The following is a 17,197-nucleotide window of genomic DNA, read 5'->3' as shown; positions in this document are numbered from 1 at the left end:
ATGCGTAGACTACTTGAAAAAGTTTTAAGAATGATAAGTCAAACTTCATTAGAACAAAGTTAATCGCATTCTATTAGGATAAACATCTTTCCAACATGGAAGAACTCAGGAGTAAAAGAAATTAACAGTACACAACCACATGAAAAAAAAAAAGTTACAAAATTACAATCAGAACAGTAGATGAATTTGTTTTTATCTACGTGGGAAGAGGGTTATGGTGTTTTTTTTTTTATTATATATAGTCTTCTTCTTCACACTATTCAATGAGTCATTTGTTCTTTCAAATCCCAAAAACTGTGATGTCTCTCTCACCACACACACACCCTTTGTTTCCCTCTCTCTTTTCTTTCCCCTTCTCATTCTTTAGTCATTATAGCAAGTGATCTTATTCTAGGCCTTGTCCTTTATTTTAGGAGTTTCTCTTTAACTATTTTATTATTTGTTTTTATTTCTCCAATCTCTCTCTATTTCTCCCTATATTATAAGGGTGTTGTAAACAGTCCTCCCCCATCAAAAGAAAAAAAAAGATGGGTGATCTTAATTTCTCCATCAATAATAATAACAATAATACTTGTTTTAGTTTATCCCCTTTTCAACATTACTCTTCTTCTTCTTCTTCTTCTTCTTATAACTCTCATTATCATCATGATCATCTCTTCTCACTTTCTTACTCCAATGATAACAACAGCAATACCCTAAAAAACATGACTACTTCTCATTATAATCCTTCTTCTTCTTCTTCTTCTTCTTCTCAAGTTCTTCTTCCTCTTTTGAGTTTAAGCCCTGCAAGAGTTGAACAAGATCATCATCATCCTCATAATAATATTATTGATCATGATCATAATGTTATTGATTATGATCAAAGTGATGTTACTGTTGCTTTGCATTTAGGGCTTCCAACTCCTTCTTCTTCTTCTAATAACTCTGATTTGATTTTGAGGCTTTCTTCAACTGAGATCTCAGATCAAGAAGATCACACCCATCAATTGCAAGAACTTTCATCTAATAATTCTATTACTAGTAATAGTAATGGAGTTAATAAGGGTCAATATTGGATTCCAACTCCTACTCAGATTCTCATTGGTCCAACTCAATTCTCTTGCCCTCTTTGTTTCAAGACTTTCAATAGATACAACAACATGCAGGTACTTTTTTTTTTCTTTTTTTTTTTTCAATTTTAATGTGTTTATTTTTTTCACTTTTTTACTCTTTTTCTTTTCTTTCATGATATAATTTTGCTGAAAAAGTGGAAAAAAAATTTCACGATAATTTTGGTTAATTTATTTTTTTAGTACCGTAGATTTGAACCACTGATTTCATAGTCATTGACACATACAAATGTGATTTGAGCTATATATACTCTCTTTTGTTATTTTAGGTTTTTGGTTGTTCTTTATACGTATATATGGTCATCAACACGTACAAATGTCAATGTCAATGTCTTTTTTTTTCATGATGATATTATATATTTTTGGTGCATGGATTAAAATTATTGTAGTTTTGGGGATTTTCAAAAGATCAGAACAAATCTTCATCCCTGGTGTGTGTATTTCAGAATGTAAAATCCCTTTCTTTATGTGATTGAACAACACACAGCAGCCAGTTTGCTGTATATTTGACACATTTTGAACTTCGTGTGTTATTTAATAGTCTTTGGCATTCGTGTGAAACGAAATCTAAATCTAACTTTAATTAACTCAAACACATATATACATATATATTTAAAAAAAGATACATAACCAGTCAGTAGCTGCACCTGATGAAATTTCATTATATATTATTTCTGTTAATTACATATTCATGTGTATTTCTATCAAGTCAATTTAATGCAATTTTGGGGATTTATATTCTTGGTATATTTGTACTTCAACACTAAAAGGAATCCCAAGTTTTTGAGAACAACAAAAGCTTTTTTTTTTTTTTTTTTGTGAACCCTTTGCTTTTGACCACCATAATAATTATTGACTCAGGAGGGTTTGATATCATTTATTAAGTTGAAAACTCCTGAATCTTTTGCCTAAAAAGAACTGATGTAGAAATGTGATGATATATCTACAAGAAAATTTTGAAACAAAGTAACTCAACTTCATCAGAATTTCCCCCTCATATTGTTAAAAACTTTATTATAATATAATATGCTTAATTTCAAACCCTTCACTAATTCATACAAATGTTTAAATTAATTAGGATCATTATATAGTATTATGGATCTGTATGAAAAACCAAGAATGTGGTTGATAGTGATTGCACACCACCGTTTAGGGTGGTTTCTTTTTTAAGCGTACTTGTAATTTTGTCGTTCACTTCCTGGTGTATGTTGCTGTAGATTCTTTTAATCCATAGGTTCACTTTCTGGTGCATATCTAAGACTAACTCTCATGTGTCATTAAAAAATACTTAAGGATATGAGGGTTAGTTGTGTTGCCTATTGGAAGGTTGATTATACCCTTGTTGGATATCCCTTGGTCTTATGGAGGATTGCATTGTGTTGTTGTTTCAAAAGATGCTTTTCATTATTATAAATATTCAAAATTCAATTGAAAATCGAACTTTTAACTTGGAGTGAAAAGTTTTAATTGTATTTAAAAAAATATTTAAGAACATGCATGAGGGTTAGTCATCTGAAAATTTCAACTAAATGGACATATTGTTCATTGGTATACTCTCATCATTCTTCAACACTAGATTAGAATGTTGACCTATATTCGTGTTAGCATGTGTTCAACATTGCCCACATGAACACATTAAAATGGTAGTCTAAGTTTTTTTATTGTTACGGTTTTATTAATTTCATAATTAATTAACTGTTGAGTTATATTTATGCTGACGTGTTCGGCATTCGGAACAACAGATGCATATGTGGGGACATGGATCACAATACAGGAAAGGGCCACAATCACTAAGAGGAACACAACCAACAGCAATGTTGAGGCTGCCATGTTACTGTTGTGCAATAGGATGCAGAAACAACATAGACCATCCAAGATCAAAGCCATTAAAAGACTTTAGAACACTTCAGACACATTACAAAAGAAAACATGGGATGAAGCCATTTACATGTAGAAAATGTGGGAAAGCTTTTGCTGTTAAAGGAGATTGGAGAACACATGAGAAGAATTGTGGGAAACTTTGGCATTGCACATGTGGCTCTGATTTTAAGCATAAAAGGTCTCTTAAAGATCATATCAAAGCCTTTGGACTTGGCCATGCTGCTTATGGGATTGATGATCATCATAATCATCATCATTCTTTTGATAATGAAGATGATGACCCAGCTTCTGATATTGAAACATGACTATCATAATATATAATATAATTAAATGTTCTTTTTTCTTTCTTTTTTTTAAAACAAATTTCATACTTTATTTTAGCTGTTTGTACTGTTAAATTGGAGTTGTTTTCAATCATTACTGTTCTTTTTTTTTTAACGACTCCACTTATTATAGCGAATTTAATATTACGCTATATACTCAAATTAAAATTGACATTCATTGTACATCCACGCTTAGATTTATTTGATAGGATCAGTTCTATATTGACGTTTTTTTGTCTATCAACAAAGGTCTTTATTGACGTTTTTTGTGTTAACAAAGATGTAAACCACAATCATGGTTGTGATGAAGTTGGAATATGACGAGAGTGTTAAAATTACGTCAACTTCATTGGAATATGTTTAGCGATGAAGTTGGAATATGACGAGTTCATTATCAACTTTCTAAACATTGAATTGCATTAGGGTATGAATAATTTTCCATTCAAACCCATAATTTTGAATCTCTTCTCTACCATGGGCGAGGAATGTAGTTTATTATTTCCATATAACTAATTACAAAATTCCAATACAATTATATAGTTTAATTATAGTAGCCTATATGTATCATTAAGGAATAAGAAATACAATTCAGATGCATGTGTAATATAATTCCAATTGGTTATAGCTAAAACGTAGCTTAATTACAAGATTATTTGATTTGAAATCAAACTATTTGGTTGAATGATAATTTGGAAAGTGTTTTGTTAAGATATATCATAAAAAAAATGGTGTCCAACTTAAAATAAAAAGGCAAAGCTTAAGCTTAATTAACGTACAACTGAAACGATTTTACACAATAACACACAACCCCTCCATCTTAAATTCTATACTTGTTGAGATGTCCCATCATGAGCCTCATCATGATTCAAAACTACAGCCAAAATGCTTATATTCTTGTACTTGTATCAATTAATAAACAAATAACATACATATATAATATAAATATATAATCCATATCAAAATGTCTAACTCATTCCAACCCTCATTTATGGAAGGCTAGGAGAGATACACCAAAAAAAAAAAAAAAAAACATCATCTATCATACCCAAGATTTCAAAAGCGAATATGTATTCATATCAAATGATAAAAAGTCATGTACAAATTAAACACAGCAACAAAGAAGCTCAAAAAGACCAAAAGAAAGTGATAAAAGGAGCAACAAGGAGGAGTTCTCAATCTCATGATTGAACATATACTAATAGGAAAATTAGGGTTTTTTAATTTACCACAACTCCTATATATTAATACAAAAATGAAAAAGGATGAATGGGATGATTGAATATATTAACTAGAAGAGAGGGTTTGAAATGAGATGTGTAAAAGAAGGGTGTAGGGATTTTTACTGAGATGTCATCTCAAAGGAAGGGGTTTTTAGGTCCAGAAAGAGGACTGTTACAATAGAAAAAAAGGAACAGTTATAGTAGTTATTAGGGGGAAGAAAAGGTATTTTTGAAAAGAAGGTACTCCAAATGAATGGCTTTGATTTAACACAACACTAAAAATAACCAATAAATAAATAATGCAATTATTTTCTTTTGTTGTTAAATCTGTAATATATATAACTCTTACAGTTTCCAGTGTTCTGTCTTGCAGCACTAATAACAATCTGTCTGCCATTCAGACATGATGGATCCATGTAATTTCACCTCTTTTTCTTTTTCTTCTTTTTCTTCTTTCCCTTTTCTTTTCTTTTATTTTCAAGGTTTGATATATATTTATATATATATATTTGGAAATGATGCAATTGGGAAATGTAGTAGTTCTGTTGTAGTTGTTCTATATTATCGAATATCCAAAACCCTTCTACAACATTGTTTCATATTCCTACACCAATTTGTAACCCTATTTCACTACATAAATTGTTTATTTCAATCTTATATAATCCATGAATAACTGACTTAGTTGTATATATATAACTTTTATTGGATTAGATTGTGTAGGTTTGTGATTTATTTGTCTCTATAAACTGATGTTTTTTGTATAGATCAGACAAACTATATCATCTATATAAACATTTATTGTTTATTTATTGGAGAAAGTAAGTTTGGATGTTCATTTCCCCTTGTCTTTATATGGATTATTCTATCTATATATATAGATAGAATTATACTAGATAGACCCTAGTACTCCTTCACTGGGTTAAAAACTTAAAAAGATTTCTAAGACTGTAGTCCAATATAATTTTGGGTTGATTATAATTTTCCATGAAATTATAAGTCAAGTAGTAAAATTCCACCTAAATATATACCTATTATTTTCACCTATGAAATAATTGGTTTAAGTGAAAAAATCTCATTTGTATCAGTATTTTTTGAACTAATTCTTATAAACAGTACTAAGTAATGATTATGTGTAACCAAAAACTTAATTCAAAAATGTATTTAATTAACTAAAAACAAGCACTTTTGACTGTTCTAAAAGTTGGAATGTTTCATCCAAATTTCACCTTTATCCCATTTGATCCATGTTGGGTTGATGTCCTTTGGATGGAACTTAATGGATTTAGTTCCCCACATTGATTTTCATTCCTCACTACTCCATTATTCTAAGCTTACCTTTTGCTTTCCCTTCTTTGATTCACTCTTTTTCTTCTTTAAGGGATGAGGGGCAGAATTTTGCTCTAAAGAACAACATAACCCTTTTACATTGTCCTAAGAGAGGGAAAAGAGAAATTTTCTAGGAAGTATACTTGTTGAAGTTGTAATTTAATTTAATAAAAAAAAGACTTATCTTTTCCTTGAGCGTTTTGAGTCCGATCGTCAATCTAACCCTATTTTTTATTAATCTCATCATGTTTTCGATCTCCTTTTCAATAATCTTGATTACATTGTATCTCTTCAAACATTTCTTAGATTCAATCCAAATGATATTCATCAAATTTTATTATTGTTCACATAGTGTATATATATATATATATAAAGCTTATAAGGAAATAAAAATTTAAAAATTTAAGCATGCCCACTTCATGTATGTTGAATAATTTTGTTAAATGTTTGGAAAGTCTTACATTGGTTAAAAGAGAAAAATACAAAAGTATATATATATATATATATATATATATATATATATATATATATATATATATTTTGTTAAGCATTATACATCAACTTTTTGATTAAGGAAAAAGATAACCTTTTTTCCAAAGCAGATTTTGATGGCTTTAAAAGTTTTTAAGATACATTATTGGAAAGAATCTATATATAATTATTAATTCCTATTCAACTACTCTCTTTTTCTCCTAAATTGAAATCATTCATCAACCATGTATATAGATGGATATGAAATTTTATATATTTTGATTCACTTTTGCTATATTTAAAAATATCCTTCATAAACACAAAAAAGTTCCAACATTAAAAATTTAATAAACATTATGTAGAGTTAAATAACATATTAAACGTAAAAGTAAAAGTTCGAAATGAGATATAGACACAAACATAAAAGTTTGTGAACTAAACTTTGAAATGTTTTCAAAGTTGAAACATTGACTACAAACATGCAAGTTTCCAACATGGGTCAAGATGAACTCAATAACTAAGTGGTAATTAGTGTATGGGGTTTTAATTTGGTTTGAATATCTGTTAATAGTTGGGTCCTATGAATTGAAATCAGTCCACACTGTTGAAACATTGTTGAATCTAAAAAGTTTTCTTTTCTTTTCTTATCTTTTCTTTCTTTCTTTTTTTCTCTTCCCAATAAAGTTTTGGTTTTACAAGAAAAAAAAAAGGATTGGGTTTTGGTTTTGCTTTCAATATCTTTTTTTGGATGAGAAAACACTGTCTCTCTCTTTCTTAGGTTATGATTTTATTATAAGTTACTTTAGTTTCTTTATTCCCAACTTTAAACAAAATACAATCAAATGAACCACAAGAAAGTTATATGGGGAATAGACAGCTTCAATATCCCATGAATCTCTTCATACTTCCCTTTATTATATGATTTACTTTGTTTCCAAGGAGATGTAAAAACCATCAACAAAAAAAATTCATCAGAATCAAAACCAATGTTGGATATTTTAGTGTTCGAGAATCTAGGTGTATGTTGATTTTCATTTTGTATAATATAAGTTTTTTGTGTTGTAGTTACGTAGAATTCATCATATTTCATTAGCTATTTTAGAATATAGATGACTTTTATCCATTGTAGAATTTTGTTATTTATGTAAATATTTTTAACCACTTTTCGTTTTAAACAATTATTCTATTTTATCTATAATTTTGCAGTCTAAAATCAATAAAATTTTATGTTGAACAATAATTTTAAAATTGTTAATGACAATCACTTTTATCATGTTCAAACTGTTATGTATAAATAAAGTCTTGCATTTGCTAAAAAATGAAGGAATCTATTTTATATAAGCAAAAACACAACCTCCCTTGTATGAAATTTCTTTCATGGTTCCAACAAAAACAAAGTTTTGAAGGGTAAAAGAAAAAAACTTCATGAAAGATTAAGTAGTTTTTTCTTTCCAAGAATTGCCTTTATTTCACTCAATGGGGGAAAAAAAGGATAAAATAAAATAAAGTTGACAAGAGAGGAATCCCTTCATAAGGTTTGCAGTTTGCACATCTTTCAATTTGCACTTACTTTCCTTTGTAATGCAAAGTACAGAGGCCATCTCAGCTCAAACTAGGAAGGCCCTTCACAGAAGGAATTTTAAAGAAATTGATCATCTCTTCTTCATAAACAAACATATCAAAATGTAAAAAAATAAATGATGGGGCCATCAAATCAAACCATAGATATGAGAATGAACCAATAATTGAGACCATTGATTCATTTAAATGAGGTCAATAGTTCGAATGTGTATTATACACAGAATTAGAATTAGATTGTTGAGGCAAATGTCAGGTGACATAGAAATGGTAATGCTTTATTCCCCTATATGTTCTTCTTTCCCAGGAAATTTACAGCATAGAAATGGCAAGGAACAGAAGAGACAGGTACACTATAAGCTCAAATCCTCCGGCAAGCTGATTTCCAGAAAATAAAGACTGCAAAAACCAATGGGTGATTGTGACATTAGATGGAAACATATCATATACAAAGAGATGCGCAAATTGTTGAAAGAACTAAATTCATGTCAAACCATCTATTTCTCATTCATTTTCATGTTATCTGTTAATGACTGAACGAGATTCAAGATCCCAACAAATGGAAGCTCGTAATTACTTTAAGTACGTTTTGTCATAAAACTATTAACTTCAGACAATACCTTAGGTGATCTGATATCCATTGGTAAAAAGCTCTTTCGTTTTTTTATACTTTACTTCCATTTTCCTTTTTCCCCGGAGGAAGGATGCTAAAAAAGTTAGGACACTGAATTTGGCATGTCACAGCGTGTCCGAGCAAATCCGTTTCCAACAAATGTCCGACACCCATACGTCTTAGATTGAAGGTGTTGGGAGAAGTAATGAAGTTGAAATTAATTCACCTTCATTTCAGCAAGGGGGATAATGTTAAGTTGTTTTCATCGTATAAAATTTTAATGCGTTGATTATTTCTTTTCTTGTATTATATTTTATTGAATCCCTTGATTATTTCTTTTCTTGTATATTTTCTTGTATTGGTTGTGTATTATATTTGCCAATTTTATTCTCTCATTCTTTGTAATGGGTTTTCTTCTATTTAAGAAAACTCTTCTCTCTTTGTAGATATACACAAAATTACATTTTTTGGCATGGTATCAAAGAAGGTTTGTGAAAGCCTACAAAACCCTAATATTTTAGAACCTAAGAAAGTGTAAAACTCTTACAGCCCATGTGCTCCGCCCTCTCGAGGTTTCGGTCGTTCTATTTCGACCGATCACCGCCATCAGTAGTGATTTTTGGCTGTAAGTTGGTTTTTTTTTCTTTTGGTCTTTTGTGATTGTTCGTCGTGGTTCGTCGGTCACCCTTTTCTAAGTCTTCCACTGGCCGATTCCACCATTGTCTGCTGTCGGTGGCGAGTTTGGTTTGTGTTTTCAGATCTGGTCTCTCGGTTCTTTTACCTTTGTTGCTTCAGCCATGTCAAATACTAAGTTACCTATGGCTAAAGTTGACAATCTTATCCATTCCAATAGCCCCAACATCCAAATTACTACGATTCGATTTACTCGAGACAACTTTCTTTGTTGGTTAAAGTGTTAGACTGTATATTCGTGGACAATGAAAAATTGGCTCCATTATCGGAGAGAAAACTGCCCCAAAACCAAACGACCCTTTGTTTGCTGCATGGGGCGCTAAAAACTCCATGGTTAAGACTAGGCTTGTAAACTCCATGGTTGAAGACATCAATTGTTTTTGGTGATATATAATTAAATTTGTGCCTTCAACCACTAGCTTAAGCTTTTGGATTAATTGGTGGTTTAATAGTTGTAATCACATGTGTTACTCTACTGCCAAGGAATTGTGGGACAGTGTGACACAGATGTACTCTGATTTAGGCAATCAATCATAGGTATTTGAGTTAAATCTCAAATTAGGAGATATACGCCAAGGAGTAACTCGGTGGCGCAATGCTTTCACTCCCTAAAAAAGATTCGGCAAGACCTGGATGATCTCTTTGATTCATACAAGTGGAAGTCTATAGAAGACAATCGTGTTTACAAGTTTTCCTTGTTGGCCTCAATGTTGAATTTGATGAGATTAGAGGTCAAATATGGAAGTTAAAGAGATCATTATACGGTCTCAAACAGTCTCCTAGAGCCTGGTTTGAATGCTTTGAAAAAACAGTCATGAGCTATAAATTCAGTCAAAGTCAAGTTGATCATATGATTATGACTTTAGTAGTTTATGTTGATATCATTCTTATAGGCAATGAATAGACAGAGCTGGCTTTCGTGAGGTAAAAGTTAGATCATGATTTCCAAATCAAAAGACCTAGGAACCTTAAAGTACTTCCGCATGGAGTTTCTCAGGTCCAAAAGCGGCATTATTCTTGATCTACTAAAGGAGACAGGTTTACTTGGTAGCAAGGTTGCAGAAACTACCATTGAGCATGCACTCAAATTGGAAGATGCAATAAAAAAATGATATAAAGAAAAGAGAAGAGTACCAGAGACTTGTGCGGAGACTTGTATATCTTTCTCATACACGTCTTCACATCGTTTTGCAGTTAGAACAACAAGTCAATTCTTACATGCTCCTAGACCAACTCACTTTGATGCAATTTATAGGATACTATGATATTTGAAAGGTACTTCAGGAAAAGGCATATTGTTTAAAAGGCATGATCATCCCAATCATCTCACAAAAGCTAATTGGGCAGGTGTGACAGAAGATCCACTTTTGGTTACTACTCCTTTGCTGGAGGAAATTTTGTTACTTAGCAAAGTAAAAAACAGAGGGTGATTGCAAGAAGTAGTGCAAAAGCATACTTTAGAGCTTTAGCTCATGTTATTTGTGAGGGTATATGGATAAGAAGACTATTGGAAGAATTGAGATTAACTCAAACAATGCAGTCCTTCATTGCAAAGGAAAAGGCAGCAATTTACTGTGATAACAAGGCAGCAATTTCCATTGCTCATAATCCAGTCCTTCATGACAGGACGAAACATATTGAAGTTGATAAACACTTTGTAAAGGAAAAGATCAAAGCAAGAGTAATATGCATATCCTACCTTCCAACAACAGAACAAATTGCAGATGTGTTAAATAAAGGCCTTCCAAAGTGGCATTCAACAACAGCTTAGGAGGGAATGTTGATTATTTCCTTTTGGTATTATATTTTATTGTATTGGTTGTATTATATTATATTTACCAAACTTATTTTTTCTTTATTTGTAATGGGTAGTTCTTCTAGTTAAGAAAACCAATCTCTCTTTCTGAAATATACAATACATTCTTTGGCAGATACCATAGCAGGTCTCGAATATAAACTACATAAAAATCTGTGAGTTTTGATGGAAAATTCAGTTTAAGATGCAGCAAAAGAAAGAGGGTAACGCATCAAAAGATAGTTGGCTTATTTTTTCCATGTTTTTTCTTACCTTGCCGACATACAAGCCATTCCTAAGAAGACTACCTTCACAGCTTGCTTCTGTCCAGCATAATCAAAAGCCAAAGGCAGCATTTCATGCAGAGTTAGAAACGCCATTACTCCACCAACTGAAACGTCAAATGCAAAGAATAAAACAATGTCTAAAAGAATTAAAAATGTGTTCCTTCAATTTCTAATTCAAGTTTTCTATTTTTCCATACCAGATCCTAGTAGACCTTCAAGAATCTCAGGACTCAAGCTGCTTGGAAATAAGTAGGCTGCAGACAAAATGCATTTAAATATCAACTGTTTACACGTCTGCAAAGGATTGGTTAAACACTTATAAGCCTCTAATTAAACTCTCCATATCACAAACCCATCTTTTTTGTGATGGCTAAAATGGCAGTTAATCCCACAAATCTGCCAGTATTATCAATGCATTTGGTTGTAATATTACATACTTTAAGGCAGAAATGATACTGCTATCTAAAACTGATTGAATATGGCAATACATGAATAACACTTAGAAAATCCAGCGTGTATTTCAGATCAAGAACATCTAGATTCAGTGTTCGTTTAATGTAGTTAGACTTACGCTTACCTACGATTACAACACCAAGGGGCTCAGCAAAGCCAGAGAGCGTAGCCAACTTGAATGCCTGCCATTTGCTAAGCACAAAAAGAAAAAAAGAACAATAAATTTACCATATTCAATCCTTTAAATTGGATAAGATGAAAATCTGAAAGATGTGAAAACAATAAAGCTTGAGCTAAAAATATTTGGAGCAAAAATTTCATAGAACCAACAAGAAAACTTGAACCCATCATCTAATAAGTGTCTAAAACTATAGTTTGACCGAGGGGAATTAATTGGAAAACTAGTCAGTCGACAACACATTTCATACGAGAGAGAATGATTAACTAAAGCATCATACACTGACTTTACCCCATTTCATAACATAAACTGAAATGATCCACTAACCTCTGTGTAGCAAAATAAACAGGAAGTGCAACAGCTACACCCTGCATAATAATACAAGAGTCAAGATCTAACATCGATAAGTTACATGTAGTATTTCCCATGGTTGTTCATTTTTATTCCACTGGCATCAAGTAGTCTGCTGTTGATTTCCTATTAACATAACTCATCAACTTAAGCTTTTAGGTTGACTGGTAACTTAACATGGTATTAAGTAAAGTCATTTCCTCCCAATCTAAAATGGAATTTTACTTATTGAGCCTTCAATAAATTTTCAAACCAACAAGTGAGAGGAACGTTAGATTCTTGATTTCTCATTACCATAAGATAATATTTATAATTATGACACCTAAAACAAACATTTCTACACACCTATCGAGCTCTTATTTGTTTAAGGGGATAGAAGGTCCAAAACTGAGAACGAAAGATTTGGAACAAAAGAGAAAAAGGTAGAAGTACAACATTTGCTGTTAAGACCAATAAATTTCATATTAATCGTCACAAATATGCTAGGGAACAATCACCAACCAGTGATGCAATATTCAAAGTTAAGGAAAAATAAAAATAAATAGATATATAAATAAAATAACAAACTTTTAGGTTTGGTTTTAAAATTTATTGACGTCTTTACAGAGTTTTACATCTCTCTCTCTAGCCCTTTCCCTTTCCCCTCTCCAAGAGCAAGTGCAACCTGACTTCACACTTTTGGAACCAGATAATCTTAGATCTACATCTACTCCACTCCATGTATGCCATATCATTTATTCAAAGACTATCTGGTTACATACCATTGCTTTATCAATCCATACAATCCAATGAAGAAAAATGCTAAATATGACAAGGACACCAACTTCCAGAGAAAAGGATAAACGTTGACTACATAACAAGAGAATAAATACCTCTGGTATGTTGTGCAAGGCAATGGCTAGGGCTAAGTTCAGACCAACACGAAGACCCTATACAACATTAAAAAGAAACTTGATTGGTGTCAGCAAATATAGGCAATATGGCTCAGAAGAACCAAAATTTAAAGATTGCCAATGATTTCCCAGTGGTTCTTCCTTCTCAAATTTCCAAATCAATGAAGAATGGAAGTTGTAAAAATAATAAACATCGATAACTAAGTTTACCATAATTTCATTGGCTATTAAATAAATGATTGAAAATATTGCTTTCAACAACACTGTTTGGATGAAAAGTGAAAATTAATATATATTGATAACTATGGATTAATGTTGTCAAGGTCCTGCTTTCTGAGATTTGGATGTTAAGAAGTCGTTGCATTTTTCAGCATTCTACTCAAACTTTGTATTCCCATATTGACTTGGCTCCGCTTCTTATTAAAAAAAGACTTGACTCAGCTCAAGTCTTCTTCAAAGTGTTCTCTCCAAAAAGTTTGAAAGGGCCTGCTTTAATTACACCTTTATAATTTTATATCTTTAAGTTTCTTCTTTTTCTTCATCACTGTTGTGATTTGGTTTATGTATTTAGTTGTATAAGAGCATTAGAGTCTCTTCTCATTTCCTTAATAAAAAGTCATGTATCCTTTTCTAGGGGAAAAAAGAGAGGAGAAAGTAACAGTATTTTTTGGAGTGTTTGTAGGAAAATGATAGGGGATAGGGATAGTATGAATATATTAGAAGCATATATATATAGTAGGAGTTGGTTAGTGAAGGCTTATTAATAGGATGATTTAGATGGTTTGGGGATCGGTAGAATTTGTGAGCGTTGTTTTGAGAGAGTCCAGGTCTCTCCGAATGCTTGGGTATTGAAACCTCACAGATAAGAATATAGGCTCCTTGTCCATGTCATATGCTTCTGATACAAATGAATAAGCAACACTCCAACATTAAAACATTTATAGTTTTCTGAAGCAGGAAATAATACCTTTTCTGGAGTTTATTATTTGAGTATCTTTAAACTGGATATCAAACTACATAATCCAATAAGAATTAATGAAGGGATATGCTGAGGTATACCTTAACTGATCCAAGAAAAACAGCCATCCCTTCTGGAAAGTTATGTAAGCTTATTCCTGCATTTCATTAGACTAAATTAACGATGTTCTTAATTTTCAGGATGTGTGGTTCAATGGTGAAAGTAAATTATTCAACATTAGTGTTTCTCTAAGCATTCATGACTCAACTAGCTTGACCATCGGGTTTAAAGAAACCTATGCATATCTTGGACAAATTGATAGAGAACATAAAGTAATACCATTTGAACACGACAGTTGTATGCGTACCTATTGCTGTTATTATCCCACTGTACAGAACCTGACGACGATGCTTTTTCATAATATCCTTGCCACCTTCGTCCTTGTCCTATTATCCAATATAGAGTTAAACTCTAGAGATAAAATTAATGTTACTCATTTTTAGAAAGCCTTATCAGAAAGTGATTTTAGATTAGAATGAATACCAACCTTCCTACGTTTGGTATCTGAAACAGGACCAAGTGAGGGTTCTGGAATAAAGTGAGCAATAAAGGCAAAGAAGATTACACCAGCAAAAAACTGCAGCACGGATAACAAGACACTTCATAAATATAATAGTTGAAATCATTCAATAAGGGCTAATAACACATATCAGATGAAATGCTGAATAATTATTTACCCAAAGATTTCCTTTTAAGAATCCAATTGAGTTAATAGCATTATGAGCTAAATCCAGGAACGAAATGCTCAACATTAAACCTGCAGCAAATCCCTGCATATCAGACTTGGTAATTTAGACTAATCCATGGAGTATAACCAACTTTAACAATAAGTTAATGGCTACATGGTAAGAAACTATTGTATTTAACAGCACTCCTTATTGCAGGAATTATGGCTATTTTAAAGTTAAAAAGATAATACTATACTGTAGTAACCCATAATATAAACTTTAGCTACTTAAATTCATGCTAAATTACTACAATTAGAAAGAGTTGGACTGTTGGAGTTTAAGTTGGATTCAATCCTGGACATTATTCCATTCCTTCAAAGATGGATAAAAGGAACAGGAAAGAAGAAGAAAAAGCACAGCTTCCACCTTTTTTAAAAGATAAGGTAGTCCCTTTCATCTTCTTCTTCCTTTTTTAAGTTTAGTTCTATGCTTTCTTTCTTTCCTTTCTCTCTTATCTTTTTCTTTTTTTTCAATTTTAGCATTTTCTAAAGATATTGAGGAAGAATCCACATGATCCTCACATAAGCAAAGCAAGGTGTAAGGCATGACAAAACTGTATAGTAACCATAAGAATGAAATTTGTTTTCAATTTTCATTGATCACAAAGTAGAAATGACAGAAAACGATTAGCCTTTTATGGCCACTAATGAACAATATTCTTTTTTGGATAAGAACCAATGAACAATATTCTAGCATTGAATTTATGCTACAAAGCCCCCCCTCTCCAAAAGAACCAAAAAAGAAAACCTCCAAGCATCACCTGTAAAAGACCAAGCATCTTCAAATTTGGAGCCCCGCTGAGAACCACAAAAAGTGCACCTGTTCCAAATGTTATGAACAGAAATGAGTCTAATGCATTAAAATTTTTATGGAGCATCAGTGATAAGCAGGTGCCAAAGCTCAATAGCTGTGCCACTAAAAATTGAAAATAACCAAGTTCCAAACCCCACCCCAGAGAGAGAGGATAGGAGACCATCCTGATTCTTCTTTGTCAAAATTAAGCATGGATGATGGAAAGTTAAAGTAGAATGGTTTGTGTACAATAGGACTCATAAAACTTGTTTCACAGAATGAAACGAGGGAAGTTCTGGAGAAAAAAAATGGGACCAGTGAAATAATAAAAACACGTGAAGTCATATGACTTTAAAGTGTTCTCCACGTGAATGAGCACAGTAGCCAAACGGGGGAACTCAGTTATCGGCAATTGAGAAAATGGTTTTCAAGAAGTCAAAACAAGAAAATTATCGTCAAGAAAAGCATCGGCAGTAACAATTTCCCATGATTCTCACAAGCTGATCCACTTCAAAGCCTCGTGACCAGATAGATACATCCTAACAATATAGCATCCACAATTTTGAGACTGAAAATACTAGATGAAGCACAATCATAACTAATTTGCCAAACATCAATTTACTTCTTGACATATGATTAAAGAAACATTTCACTACCCAGTTAACAAATACTTCAAAACATAATCAAAGATGATCAAGAATGAAGAACAAACGGTAGAAACAAAAAAGAAATGAAAAAAGAAACCAAGCAAATACCCAACGAACTCTACAAAGAATCCCATTACGTATTACTGAAATGAAAGCAGACCCACATAACAAATTACACGAATAAACTTGACAAACCTAGAGAAGTACTGAATCCACCCACAAGCGAAAGTGCCAAAGCTACCAACACCTGAGAAGCCATGTAAGTTTAGTAGAGTTGTATCCTGGATTCAAAGGCGTCTGTAATCACAGCAATAAAAACCCCCGAAACGATTCGAGGGCTTTTAAACCTTAGAAATTCAGAAACAAATGTTGAAGGAGCTGACTATATTCTGCAAGCAGCGAGAAACTTGCCGCTGCTATTGAACCAAATATAAAAATATTTTCTTCTACTTTAGAGGAAAGTGGATTAAAGGGGTTTCGGAGAGAATCTTTATGGCGAAAGAAAGAGATGGTTTAGCAAAGTAGTCCAAGAAAGTCGGGCACTTTTTGCTTTGGTTTTGGTTACCTTCTTCTTGTTGTATCCATCATTCCTGTTTATCTTACACACTGGTTTATCCTTTACTTAATTCTTCCCATTTCTTCTCTCTTCACTCCTTCCTTAAAACTTCAATTTTTTTTGTTTTTTATATCTTCTTATTTACCCTTTAAACTTACCAATTCCCTCTTTCTTTATTGAATTGCTTTTTACATCAGTAAAAATTTAGAGTTCAGTGAATGAATGAAACATTTTATGGACTTGATAATAAGTCGATGACTTGAGGAAGGTTCAAAGTGTACATAG

The 17,197-nt window shown here is 32.0% G+C and overlaps 2 protein-coding genes across 4 annotated transcripts; one reads left to right on the top strand and one right to left on the bottom strand.

Moving 5' to 3' along the window:
* Nucleotides 1-266: 266 nt before the first annotated feature.
* Nucleotides 267-3,496, top strand: LOC101212231 (zinc finger protein WIP2). Its single transcript, XM_004142178.3, has 2 exons — nt 267-1,145; nt 2,852-3,496. The coding sequence occupies exons 1-2, from the start codon at nt 528-530 to the stop codon at nt 3,293-3,295; spliced, it is 1,062 nt and encodes a 353-aa protein (XP_004142226.2). The 5' UTR covers nt 267-527; the 3' UTR covers nt 3,296-3,496.
* A 4,560-nt stretch (nt 3,497-8,056) lies between these two features.
* Nucleotides 8,057-17,013, bottom strand: LOC101205967 (zinc transporter ZTP29). Of its 3 annotated transcripts, none has more exons than XM_004142073.3 (12): nt 16,552-17,013; nt 15,678-15,736; nt 14,867-14,959; nt 14,677-14,766; nt 14,497-14,575; nt 14,231-14,286; nt 13,151-13,207; nt 12,255-12,295; nt 11,874-11,941; nt 11,494-11,550; nt 11,283-11,400; nt 8,057-8,307 (listed from the first exon to the last, which is right to left on the bottom strand). In XM_004142073.3, the coding sequence occupies exons 1-12, from the start codon at nt 16,613-16,615 to the stop codon at nt 8,262-8,264; spliced, it is 828 nt and encodes a 275-aa protein (XP_004142121.1). In that variant the 5' UTR covers nt 16,616-17,013; the 3' UTR covers nt 8,057-8,261. The 3 variants fall into 3 exon arrangements, with proteins under 3 accessions (XP_004142121.1, XP_031739631.1, XP_031739630.1); XM_031883771.1 differs by having other exon boundaries at nt 14,867-14,946; nt 16,552-16,570; XM_031883770.1 differs by lacking the exon at nt 16,552-17,013 and adding an exon at nt 15,868-15,885 and having other exon boundaries at nt 14,867-14,946.
* Between the last annotated feature and the right edge of the window lie 184 nt (nt 17,014-17,197).

The sequence above is a fragment of the Cucumis sativus genome, chromosome 4 (genome assembly GCF_000004075.3).
Source record: "Cucumis sativus cultivar 9930 chromosome 4, Cucumber_9930_V3, whole genome shotgun sequence".
In the NCBI taxonomy this organism is placed as follows: Eukaryota; Viridiplantae; Streptophyta; class Magnoliopsida; order Cucurbitales; family Cucurbitaceae; genus Cucumis; species Cucumis sativus.
The sequence above is the reverse complement of the archived record's forward strand: the minus strand, read 5'-3'. Positions and strand labels throughout refer to the sequence as shown.

Coding starts and splice junctions, on each gene's coding strand:
- LOC101212231 (XM_004142178.3), top strand. CDS start 528: ATGGGTGATCTTAATTTCTCCATCAATAATAATAACAATAATACTTGT. Junction 1,146..2,851: donor ATAGATACAACAACATGCAG/GTACTTTTTTTT, acceptor TCGGAACAACAG/ATGCATATGTGGGGACATGG.
- LOC101205967 (XM_004142073.3), bottom strand. CDS start 16,615: ATGGCTTCTCAGGTGTTGGTAGCTTTGGCACTTTCGCTTGTGGGTGGA. Junction 14,960..15,677: donor AGATGCTTGGTCTTTTACAG/GTGATGCTTGGA, acceptor TCTGATATGCAG/GGATTTGCTGCAGGTTTAAT. Junction 11,942..12,254: donor GTTTATTTTGCTACACAGAG/GTTAGTGGATCA, acceptor TTTTGTGCTTAG/CAAATGGCAGGCATTCAAGT.